Below are 13,063 nucleotides of genomic sequence, written 5' to 3'. Positions count from 1 at the left end.
ATGGAAAATTACAAAGATGCATTAGACTCTACCACTAGAAAGCTGGATGCATGCAGAATGAGATTATTGAATGTCAGGGAGCAGGGCTATGTCTCTTCGCTTGTAGTAGAGTATGTGAGGATCTGAAAGAGGACAAGGGAGCATACGTGAGTCATTGTGTATTTTAAAAAATTGGAAAGGCTAGATTATGCAATACTTGTTTTGTTTCATAATTTTTTGATCAACTTTTACAGAGATTGAACAAAATGGTCTTTCGAGACAGCCGAAGGATGTTCTACGGGACATGCAGCAAGGTCTGAAGGATGTGGGTGCCAATGTCCGAGCTGGCATCAGTGGATTTGGTGGAGGTGTGGTGGAAGGTGTGAAGGGAGGCCTGTCTGGCCTCTCTCAAGTCACTCACACAGCTGTAGTTTCCAAACCACGGGAGTTCGCCAGTCTGATACGAAACAAGTTTGGCAGCGCTGACAACATTGCTCACTTGAAAGACACGCTGGATGAGTCACATCAGGAAGAGACCACCAGGACTCTGAGTGGAAGTGCTACACTAGTGTCAAGCCCCAAGTATGGAAGTGAGGATGAATGCTCCAGTGCAACATCTGGTTCTGCAGGTGGGAGTAACTCTGGGGCGGGGGCTGGAGGCATGGGGAGCCCGAAATCGAATACACTGGACAGCCATCATAACAATTTCGATACTATCCTGGATGAACTTCGTGAAATTAAGGATAGCCAATCGCATCTGGAGGACGCAATGGAAGACTTGAAAGGGCAGCTACAAAGAGACTATGCCTACATGACACAGTGTTTGCAAGAAGAACGATACAGGTATCTAGCTTCTTACAGTTGATGTATGTTGGCTTGACAAACAGGGAAATGGATGTCTGCTAGTCATGAAATTCAAATGCCCCAGCAAACTTTCTTCTCCCCTTCCTTTATTTATCCCAGTTCCCATCAGCATGCATGTTGCGTTTCGGAGAAAAATGGTTTCCATGTTATGGTAGCCATGTCAACATACTCGATCTCATTCCTAAGACAACAGCATTGGTGCGTTCAGACTTCACTGATAGCCATGAAATGATATAGGCCATGATGAATGATGCTGTTTCACCTCAAGGTCAGTAAGCACTCTCTCCCAGGGCAATCTTTGTCCAGTTGCAGTTTAGATGATATCCGACTTCCAGCTATTGTGGTTGCTCCAATTTGTTCTCAACGTGTATGTTCACCAATTTGAAGAAAGAGCCCCTTTCGCTCCATAACGAGTGAGTCACAACAACAGGCTGTTCGGTCAAATTGCTTCAAAGATATACCAGGTCTCTCTGGGGGGTACTTCTCAGCTGCAGATGGTATGCACTAGATTTGAAATAGCACTAAGCTAGAGAGAGGGAAATATTAACCTGGACATCTCTTCCTAATCATTACCTAGTGATTCCTGCAAAATTGTGCATGTGGGTGGAAGTCGGCTGCCGACAAGATTCAGTGACAATGCCCGCATTGCTCATATAGTCATATAGTCATCTCCAGTATAATTGGCATCTGACAGTCACCCTGCATAAAAAGAGCCTTCTGGAGGAAGAAGGGAGACAAGTTGGGCTGAAGGTTATTTGGGATCCAGCAGTCTGATGATTTGTTGTATGCACGTGTAGTCGGGTTAGATTGCTAATTTTATAGCATGGAATAGCAGCACAATCCCTGAGTCGACAAGTACATTGACGTCACCACCTGGGCTTGTGTGGAAGGAAACCTAAGAGAAGGGAAAGAAAGCAATTTGAGTATAATCTGGACTTGATCTAAACTGCTGCCACCCCCCCGCCCATCTAAACTGCTGCCACCCCCCCCCCCCCCATCTAAACTGCTGCCACCCCCCCCCCCCCCCCCCCCCCCATAACCTAACAAAGGATTGACACTGGTCCCTCAAAATGTTGAAACATGGCAAACTCTGTACAAATGCTCACTATGACGGCACGGTGGCACAGTGGTTAGCACTGCTGCCTCGCAGTGCCAGGGACCCAAGTTCAATTCCCGGCTTGGGTCACAGTCTGTGAATTTGCACCTTCTCCCTGTGCCTGCGTGTCCGGTTTCCTCCGGGTGCTCCAATTTCCTCCCACAATCCGAACGACGTTCTGGTTATGTGCATTGACCTGAACAGGCGCCGGACTGGTGACGAGGGGAATTTCACAGTAACTTCATTGCAGTGTTAATTTAAGCCTTACTTGTGACTAATAAATAAACTTTTACTTTGTGTACATGTTAGAATCATATAACTGTGACCTGGACTAATGTTAGCTCTGCTCGGTTGAATTTTAACACAGTTTGGAAGAGACAAAGTTCCAGAATCATATTAATGTTACCTGCCGAGAAATAACTTCCAAATTAGTAAGCAGATTTGAAACAAATGTGCTTTAAGCAGTTACGTCATTCTCCAGTAGAAGTAAGGGGAAAGAGCGGAGGATGAGAAAACAAAACAGTAAATTTGAAAAGACAGGGAAGAAGCCTCAACTTCACAGGACCAACTGGTGGTCAGCTGAGGGCTGACACTGGTTGTCCATAGAGCAGGGTGTGTCCATCCAGGCTTGGTTGAGGAGGTTCTCTGCTATAAAAGGCTTGGATGTGGTGGATTAAGGGTTGCAGAGGGTTCATGAGAAAAGAATGTGAAGAATGCAAAGGGGGGCAGTAATTGATTTAATCACCAGTGTTGTAGTACCTTGGAATGCCTGGTGGTGGTGCTGCCTACCACAGGCTTCCACAAGTGCCTTGGCTCCACCAACCATTTCAATGTTGTGCACCTGCTGGCAATGTATATCAGAAAAGATATCACAATATCTTTATTTTTCACATTTGCTTATAGTGGTGCTCTAATAAAGCAAATTGTAACCTTTGTGAGGAAAAGTATCACTGAAGCAGTCAACCATTTTTGGTTTCCAAGGGGAAAGCACGTCCACTTAACTTTGCCTCTTACTAGCTTCTCTTTGTTTAAGCAAACTTTGAAGCCAAAGTTGAAACTTTGCAGCCAAGTACCCTGGCACTAATGAAAATTAAGTTAACAATCCAAAAGTTCCAGTTCGTACGTTACTAAACTTCACCTGCCATGTCCCTCCACACACTTGCTATTATTCCCTCCTACCCTATAGTCATAGTCATAAAGGTTTACAGCATGGAAACAGGCCCTTCGGTCCAACTTGTCCATGCCGCCCGTTCTTTTTTAAAACCCCTAAGCTAATCCCAATTGCCCGCATATGGCCCATATCCCTCTATATCCATCGAACCCATGTAACTATCTAAATGCTTTTTAAAAGACAAAATTGTACCCACCTCTACTACTACCTCTGGCAGCTTGTTCCAGACACTCACCACCCTCTGTGGAAAAAGTTGTCCCTCTGGACACTTTGTATCTCTCCCCTCTCTCACCGTAAACCTATGCCCTCTAGTTTTAGACTCCCCTACCTTTGGGAAAAGATATTGACTATGTAGCTGATCTGTGCCCCTCATTATTTTATTGACCTCTATAAGGTCACCCCTCAGCTTCCTACGCTCCAGAGAAAAAAGTCCCAGTCTATCCAGCCTCTCCTTATAACTCAATCCATCAAGTCTGGGTAACATCCTAGTAAATCTTTTCTGTATTCTTTCTAGTTTAATAATAACCTTTCTATAATAGGGTGACCAGAATTGCACACAGTATTCCAAGTGTGGCCTTACCAATGTCTCGTACAACTTCAACAAGACATTGCAACTCCTGTATTCAATGTTCTGACCAATGAAACCAAGCATGTCGAATGCCTTCTTCACCACTCTGTCCACCTGTGACTCCACTTTCAAGGAGCTATGAACATGTACCCCTAGATCTCTTTGTTCTATAACTCTCCCCAATGCCCTACCATTAACTGAGTAAGTCCTACCCTGGTTCAATCTACCAAAATGCATCACCTCGCATTTGTCTAAATTAAACTCCATCTGCCATTCGTCAGCCCACTGGCCCAATTGATCAAGATTCCGTTGCAATTGGATATACCTTTCTTCACTGTCCACTATGCCACCAGTCTTAGTGTCATCTGCAAACTTACTAACTATGCCTCCTATATTCTCATCCAAATCGTTAATATAAATGACAAATAACAGTCTTAGATTAGTGCTGAAATATGGTTTCAAGGAAGCCTCGATCGAATCACAGAATCCCTACAGTGCAGAAGGAGGCCATTCAGCCCACCGAGTTTGCACCAACTGCAAACACACCCCAGGCCCTATTCCCGTAACCCCATGCATTTACCCTCCTAGTCCCCCTGATACTAAGGTTCAATTTAGCATGGCAAATCAATCTAACCCCCACATCTTTGGACTGTGGGAGGAAACTGGAGCACCCGGAGGAAACCTATGCAGACACAGGGAGAATGTGCAGGCTCCACACAGACAGTGACTCGAGGCCGGAATTGAGCCCGGGTCCCTGGCGCTGTGAGGCAGCAGTGCTAATCACTGTGCCACCGTGCCGATTAAATCAATTACCCCAAGTCCCCACACTTGCATTTTACAGCAATTGGGAGTACAGGAGGACCTCTGCTAACTTCTGCCCTAATCAAAAGCTAGAAAATTGCAGCACACTTGCACTGGCTGTGGTCAACTAACACCATTTAAATGGAAACAAGATTCCGTGGATGCTGGAGATCTGGAATAACATCAAAATTCTGGAAGTGCTCTGCAGATCTGGCAATCTGTGGATAGAGAAAAACAGCATTAGCATTTCAGGTCAATGATCTTTTATCAGAACTGGAAGATGTTAAGAGATAAACAGCAAGCGCAAGAGACAGGGAAAAAATAGGTCAGAAAGACGAGGTGTAAATGGAACCAATTGATTCTGGGGCCTTCCAACCCTCCTGCATTCTCGCGCCATGCAAACCATCTCTTCGTTAGATCGTTCACGCTTATCCCCCTTCACTATTCTGCTGTAATTATTGATGCCTCCAGACCGATCTTCCATTTCTTGAACCCACCTTCTGCTTTTGTACTTGTCCTCCTCTACCTGATGCCCACATCAATTTACCCTTGCCCTCCACCCAAACTTCTCTCATCTGTTCTTTTCTGTCCCCATTTAGGCTTTTCCCCCTCCTATAAGACATGGGAGCAGAAGTAGGCCATTCAGCCCATCGAGTCTGCCTCATCATTCAGTGAGATCATGACTGATCTGATGTGGTAATACTCAATTCCTGCCTTATCCCCACAATCTTTGATTCCCTTACTGATTAAAAATCTGTCTATCTCAACCTTGAACATTATAAACAACCCAGCCTCTCCAGCTCTCAACGGTGAAGAATTCCACAGACTCATTACCCTCTGAGGGAAGAAATTCATCCTTCGCTCTGTCTTGAATGGGCGACCCCTTACTTTAAGTTATGCCTTCTGGTCCTCTGCTCTCACAAGGGGAAGCAACCTCTCAGCATCTATCCTGTCAAGCCCCCTGATAATCCTATGTCTCAATAAGGTCACCACTCATTCTTCTAAACTCCAATGAGTACAGGCCCAACCTATCCCCATTTTTAAAAAAAATCCTTCTAAATCCAGGATCAACCGAGTGAACCTCCTTTGAGCTGCCTCCAATGCCAGTGTTTCTTTCCTTAAATAAAGGGACCAAAATTGTTTGTGGTACTCCACATGTGGTCTAACTCGTGCCTTGTATAGTTTTAGTAAGACTTCCCTATTTTGTACTCCATTTCCTTTTGAAACAAAGGCCAACATTACATTTATCTTCCCAATTACTTGCTGAACTTGCAAGCTAGCATTTTGTGATTTATACAGTACCCGAAATCCTTCTGTGCTGCTGTTTTCTGCAGTCTTCCTCCATTTAAATAATATTCAGCTCTGTTAGTCTTCCTACCAACATGCATAACTTCATTTTTTCTGAAATTGTATTCCATCTGCCAAGTGTTTGCCCACTCACTTAACCTATGTCCCTCCATCGACCCCGTGTCACCCTCGCCATGTTCCTTCCCACCTATTTTTGTGTCATCCACAAACTTGACAATAGTACATTCACTTCCCTCATCCAAGTCATTAACAGATATTGTAAATTATGGCCTCGACATTTATCCCTTTGGCACTCCACTAGTTACAGGTTATCAACCTGAAAATGCCCATCTTATCCCAACTCTGTCTTCTATCAGTTACCCAATCCTCTATCTGTGCTAAGACACTACCCCCAACACCATGGGCTCTTTTCTTATTGAGTAACCTTTTATGTGGTACATTATCTAGCACTTTTCAATATACTTGGAAATCCAAGTATGTTACATCAACTGGTTCCCCTTTATCTATCCTGCTCGTGACCATCTCAAAGATTTCTTATATGTTTGTCAGGCATGACTTCCCCTTATCCTGACTCTGCTTGATTCTATTCTGTATTTCTAAATACTCTATTGCACTCTTTACATCCAAGCGTTTACCCAATGACATGTTAAGCTAACTGACCTATAGTTGCCTGTTTTGCCTCCCTCCCTTTCTGAATATGGGAGCTACATTGGCAGTTTTCCAATCCTCTACAACTTGTCCAGAATTTAAGGATTCTTGGAAGATTATTACCATGCATCCACTATCTCTCTCGCTGCTTGCTTTTATTATCCTCGGATGCAATCCATCAGGTCGAGGGGACTTATTGGCCTTTCGCCCCATTAGTTTCTCTCGTACTTTTTCTTTGATGGTTATTGTATTTATTTCCTCTCTTCCCCCCCTCCTCCCCCCCCCCCCCCGCCCCCCCCTCCCCCTTTGCCCCTTGATTATTTAGTATTTTTGTTATGTTATTAGTGTCTTCACTATGAAGACTGATGCAAAGTACTTATTAAATTCCTCTGCCATTTCCTGTTTCCCCATTACTATTTCTCCAGTCACATCCTCTAAGGTGCCTATGTTCACGTCGGTGCCTCTTTTTTTTATATATTTAAAAGACCTCTTGCTATCCATTTTTAAATTATTTGCCAGTTTATCATCATCCTCTTAATTTTGGTCATCTTTTGTTGGTTTTTAAAACTTACCCAATCCTCTGGCTTACCGGCAATCTTTGCCACATTGTATGTTTTTTTTCTTTACTGATTAATACTATCCTTGACTTGCGAGGTTAACCATGATTGATTTATCTCCTCCTTAGAGTGTTTGTTCCTCACTGGGATATATTTGTTGTGAGTCATGAACTATTTTCGTCAAATGTCTGCCATTGCTGATCAGTAGTCCTTTCTGCTAAACTCCTTTCCCAGTCCACTCCAGCCAACTGCCCTTCCTTTGTACTTTTATTTAAGTTTAGTGCAGTTGTTTCTGATGTCTTCCAGTTCTGGTGAAAGATCATTGTTCTGAAATGTTCACTCGTGTTTCTCTCTACATAGATGCTGCTGGCCTGCTGATTTGTATTGAGTATTTTCTGTAATTATATTTTAATCTTCTTGCATTTCTCCCACATAATGCACCCATCCATTAATGCAATATAGTTTCCTGTCTGATACAGTACCAAACCTGCCTGTCACATTTCATTTCAGACAAATGTGCTATTCGGACAAAATTCTTTCCAGCTTATTAGCTTACTTACAGAATTCAAATTTTCATGAAGTACCACAACAAGCAATGTTATATATATATATATATATATATATATATATATATAGAAAATTAATATAAATTCACCCTTTTTGTCACTTGTAAACTCACATGTTTCATACTCTTAAAAAATGTCTTCTGAGGCATTAACCCAATCAGTTCCTCCCTTACTTTACCCCCAGGCTTCACTCAGCCCCCTCTCCATTTTCTAGATTTCCTGCCTTCTCTTTATTACAAATTTGATGATCCACCTGCCCACCACCCAGACTCCAACCTCTCCTTTGCTCAGTCCATCACATCCACGCCTGAACCTAATCTTTCCTGACTGTCACTCCCAATTCCAAGCTTCCCACATTCCAGCCTCAAATCCTCTTCTGCCCAGCTTCATTGGGTGCTCAATAATGGGGAAAACCACGTCAGCTAAAAATTCCCAAAACCGATCTGCTACGTACCCTCTCCTTGAGTACCCCACTTGGAGTTAAATGGAATGCTGAGATTCACCAGAGACAGAAAACCAAGCACACCTGTAGCTCCTGTAATTTATTAAACATTGGACTGGAGGCGTATTTTCCAGCAAATTGGCAATGTGTCAGGTTCTGACTGAAAATTGGTGTGTTTGTCCACAGAAACGGTCAGCTTTTCCTCATCAGATCTTCTGACATTTTGGAAGCGTTGTTTATGCTGTCATTTTATCAGGGTGATGCCTGATAGAGCCAGCAATTCTGGCTCCACAGAGATTGAGACGCCATTTTTAAAGGGCGTCCCAATCTCAAAGTAAAGTTCAAGGCCCCCCCATGGATATCAGGACCTCCCACCGGTGGACAAGGGGAACATCCGAACCCTCAATTGCAGAGGGACAATCCCCCCCATCATTTAATGATCCACGCACTCCACAGAGGCATTAGGGTGACATGACCCACTCCCCCACCCTCCCCAAATGGGGCTCCTCAGAGGGCCAGCCCCCAACAGTGTCAACGGTTGGCTTTGCTAGGTTGGGAAGTACCAAGCCATGCCCCTCGCCACCATCTGGTTCGCTGATGTCCTTTAGGGAAGGAAATCTGCCGTCCTTACCTGGCCTGGCCGACGTGACTCCAGAGCCACAGCAATATGGTTGACTCTCAACAGCCCTGCAAGAACAACTAGGGATTGCCAATAAATGCTGGCCAGCCAGTGACGCCCATGTCCCACGAATGAATAAAAGAAAAAAAACAGGTGGCTTTTGCACCCCGGGCATGGCCATCATGACTGGTTTTCATTTTCGAACAGCAAATTAATAGAATTAAAAATGCTTCAGTCCTTACCCCAGCAGCAAATAATTCAGTCACTGTAAATACTGTCATGGGCAATTTGGGGTATATGTACCATACGTCCATTATATTCTAGCTCTCATACCTCTTCAGGTCGAAAACCATTTTCATTTTAATTGAAGGAGAATATTGGACCGGGGCTGGCCATTCAATCCCTGGGACCTATTCCACCATACAGTTTAGATGAAGCGTGATCTGTACCTCAACTCCATTTTGCTGCTGCTTGTGGTTATTAACCTGAAGGCTGAAATTAATCTTCTAATCTGCAATTCAATCTAACATTGTGTTTGTATTTGCTCATAATTCGACTTTGTAGCATTAAACAGTGAAATGGCCCAGATTAATACATGGACTCGAGTGGTGTATCTTCCAACGTTAATGGAATTGCATTAATTTTCCAAATATAGGCAGAGTAACCTGTACTTGACAAGAATTAATGAAATTTTAATTACTTTATGTGAATGAATACTTCCTGAAATTGGTCTTGAACTCGACTTATCCCAGTTATTATTTCTTTGGACCTCTTTTCCAGCAGTTTAATGTACTGCTCAAGGTTAACTTTTTCTACCCCAGTTAGTATCTGCAGCTCGTCTCTGCTTAACCTCCTTCCAAGGCTGAAGAATCCAACTTTTTGTCGCCTTTCCTCAGCCCTCCTGACACTGAAGATGCCATCTCTACTTGAGTTTCAAAGCTAACACTGCCTGGATAGCAATGTCCCTTTTGAGTTCATTGATTATGCGGGTGTTGCCTACCAGACAGTGCAGGTGACAAAGTCATAAACTTGGGGAGTTTACGCTTGGGTATTGTGCATTGTCTGTCCAAGTCCAACATTTGAGTATGCAAGAATCAGGCCCTGAAACCACTGTAGGCTGAATTCCTCTTCCACTCCTTGTATGATTCAGCCAACATCGAGAGACGGGTAGGGTGCAATTCAAGAATGTAAGAGCCAAATATTGTAGAAACAGAATTTGCTGGCAATGTTCAGGTAGGTCTGGAGGCATCTGCAGAGAGAGAAATGGCCTTTTTAGGTCAGTTAATTTCAGATATGTAAATTGAGTTTCTCTTTCCACAGATGCTGCCTAACTATTGAGTATTTTCGGCATTGTCTGATTTTTATACCAACTTAAAGTTGCCTGTTGCTATCAGCAGGAAGCACTGTTAATTGTTTTAATGGTAGTTTTGTAATTCTCTCTACACAGGTACGAACGCCTGGAGGAGCAGCTGAATGATCTCACGGAGCTTCATCAAAATGAAATGTCTAACTTGAAGCAGGAGCTTGCCAGCATGGAGGAAAAAGTGGCATACCAGTCAGATGAGAGGGCCAGAGATATCCAGGTAAACAGTCCATTAAGCGAACTGCTTTGGTTGGTGAGCATGCCTGCAAATTTCCAAGGTGCATGTTTCAACTGTGCTTCCAAGGGAATGAGGTACTTCCTAATGGGAGTGAAGTTCGCACCATTCGATGCATAGTCCTAAATTGCTCCGGTTCCCTCCCACAGTCCAAAGATGTGTGGATTGGGTTGATTGGCCATGTTCAATTGTCCCTTCGTGTCAGGGAGGTTAGCAGGATAAATAAGTTATTGGGAAAGGGCCTGGATGGGATTGTCGTCGATGCAGGCTTGATGGGCCAAATGGCCTCTTTCAGCACTATTGGGACTCTAGATTCTTCACAACCTTGCTCAAATAACCAACCTTTCAGTATTTTTTGAGTTCACTGTTGGGATATGGATGTCACTGCCAGTGCCATTATCTATTGCCCATCTCTAATTGCTTTTGAAAAGGTGGTGGTGGGACACCTTGAACCCTGCAGTCCATCTGCTGTTTACACCTACATTGCTGTTAGGGAGCGAGTTCCAGGATTTTGACCCAGCAGCAGAGAAAGAAGAGTGATATATTTCCAGGTCAAGATGTTGTGTGACTTGTAGGGGATCTTGTGGATGACGGGCATTTCAATATGCCTGCTGCCCTTATTCTAAGTTGTGTAGGCCATTTTTGTGCAAGGTGCTTTCAAAGCATAGTGGATGTCAGTAAGCTGTTTGACCATTGGAGCATCACAGTTGCATCTAATCCCAACCTCACTCATGTATCCAGGTGTGCTCTCTAGAATGAGTCACAGAATGGTGATTATGAGCAGAGATGTGGTTGTTTTTTGCCTTACTATTGCCTTGGCTGAGATTTAATCTGCACAGATCAGAAACTAAATCTGGAAATAATTAACACATATCTGGAGGTAAAAAGGTTAAATTATGATGACAGGTTGCACAGACTAGGCCTGTATTCCCTTGAGTATAGAAGATTGAGAGGTGATTTAATTCTGGTATTTAAAATGATTTAAGAAGTTAATAAGGTACGTTAGGAAAAACCAGCCCCTATGGTGGGGGAGCCAAGAACAACGGTGGGATGTTCAGTAGTGATATCGGGCACATTTCTTCACCCAAAGGGTAATGGCAATGGAATGCCTCCAAAGCACAGTTGAGGCCGGGTCAGTTGAAAATGTCAAAACTGAAATTGATAAGATTTTTGTTTGTTGTGTATTGAAGGCAGGTAAATGAAGTTGAGATATCGAACACCCATGTTCTAACTTAATGGCCTAACACACTTGAGGGGACTGAATGGTCTCTTATTGTTTTACAATTGAACAAAGAACAGTACAGCACTACAGCATAGGAACAGACCCTTTGGCCCACCAAGTCTGTGCCGACACAGATGCCTCTCTAATCTCATATTTTCTTGCCTCTACGTGGTCCATATCCGTCTATTCCCTGCCTATTCGTGTATCTATCCAGATGCCCCTTGAACATTATTATAGAATCTGCTTCCACCACCACCACCACCACCTCCGGCAGTGCCTTCCAGGCATTCACCACCCTCTGTTTGGAAAACTTGTCCCTTACATCCCTTTAAAACTTTCCCCCTCTCACTTTCAACCTATGCACCTGAATAATTGACCCTTCTACCCTGGGAAAAAGACTCTGACTATCCAAGCTTGTCATAATCTTGTAAACCTCTATCAGCTCCCCCCTCATCCTCCGACACTCCAATGAAAACAATCCAAGTTTGTTCAACCTTTCGTCATAGCTCATATCCTCCAAACCAGGCAACATCCTGGTAAATCTCTTCTGCACCCCTTTCCAATGCATCAACATCCTCCCAGTAGTGTGGTGACCTATTGTGCTGTGGACTCTGAAGATGCAGATTCCCATTCATGTAATTCCCTCAGTGGTAAATTCTTGATGGTAGTTATGCCTGTTGCAAAAGGGAAGAGTGCAAGAATAATTGCTCCTCCGTTATGTACTTTGCATGGCAACGTGCAGCTTGTCATTGACAGGGAAATGCAAACAAAGGATGATCTTGATCAGGATGTGGTATGTGTGGCAATTCAGCATGAAAATACAGGCCAAAAAAAAGCACGTTCTTGGAGCTGAGGAATGCATGTGGTTTCTCAATGTGGGGGTGTCTGGGAGGTTCATGATGCTCTCCCTATCAATCTTTGCTTTGATACGGTACATCCAAGATAATCTCTCACTGCTAAATGTATTGTTCAGAGAAGGATGTTACTGATAAGTGCAAGAGTGCCTGAGCAGACACATTCCTGAACTGTCTGATCCTGTTCTGACTCATTTACAGCCACTCTGCGTTGTCTGCTGACCACACAACACTCCAGCTGTAACTCCATTTGTTCTGTGCTGCTTAACCTTTAAAGGGACTGATGGTCCTTTTCTCTAATCCCACATGTGTAACAGCTGTAAAAGTAATTTTCCCTCTTTTTTTTTTTTGCTTTCTCCACTCTTTGGTATCTGTTTTCATCCCTGCTTCATTTTCTACTTTGGGTTTATTGTCAGTTTCTTCTGAAATACACACGTCAGTTTTTCATTGCAAATTTCCTATCGGTCAGTGTCTTCATATTTTTTTGTAGATTTTGAGAAATAAAACCAAAACAACATTAATCTGAATAAACTATAAAAATTTGCCGCAGTAGTCCGCCTCATTGGCTTCCGGCTGCATGAATATTATAAAGCTTGTTTTTATTTAAATGTTTTCAAGAAATGATTGTTATACAACTTTTCTTTAAAGTTGGGGATCAAAAGATGACGTTTGGAGGTTACAGAAAAGAACGTCTAATATTCTTATTAATAATCTTAAAGCAAAGGAGGTTAAGGGACTGTTTAATGTTTTTCCAAGTTATGAAGGGCTTT

At 43.2% G+C, this 13,063-nt stretch overlaps 1 protein-coding gene across 5 annotated transcripts in view; it reads left to right on the top strand.

Moving 5' to 3' along the window:
* tmcc2 (transmembrane and coiled-coil domain family 2) overlaps positions 1-13,063 on the top strand; it is a 141,685-nt gene that overhangs the window by 118,708 nt on the left and 9,914 nt on the right. For all 5 annotated transcript variants that reach the window (XM_078242046.1, XM_078242048.1, XM_078242050.1 and 2 more), the window contains 2 exons: positions 234-822; positions 10,067-10,202. In XM_078242046.1, the coding sequence (XP_078098172.1) occupies positions 234-822; positions 10,067-10,202 (725 nt within the window). The remainder of the gene's footprint in view (positions 1-233; positions 823-10,066; positions 10,203-13,063) is intronic.

Source organism: Mustelus asterias, chromosome 25 (assembly GCF_964213995.1).
Source record: "Mustelus asterias chromosome 25, sMusAst1.hap1.1, whole genome shotgun sequence".
Taxonomy (NCBI): Eukaryota; Metazoa; Chordata; class Chondrichthyes; order Carcharhiniformes; family Triakidae; genus Mustelus; species Mustelus asterias.
Note: the sequence above shows the minus strand (reverse complement) of the source record. Positions and strands in the feature narration are given on the sequence as shown.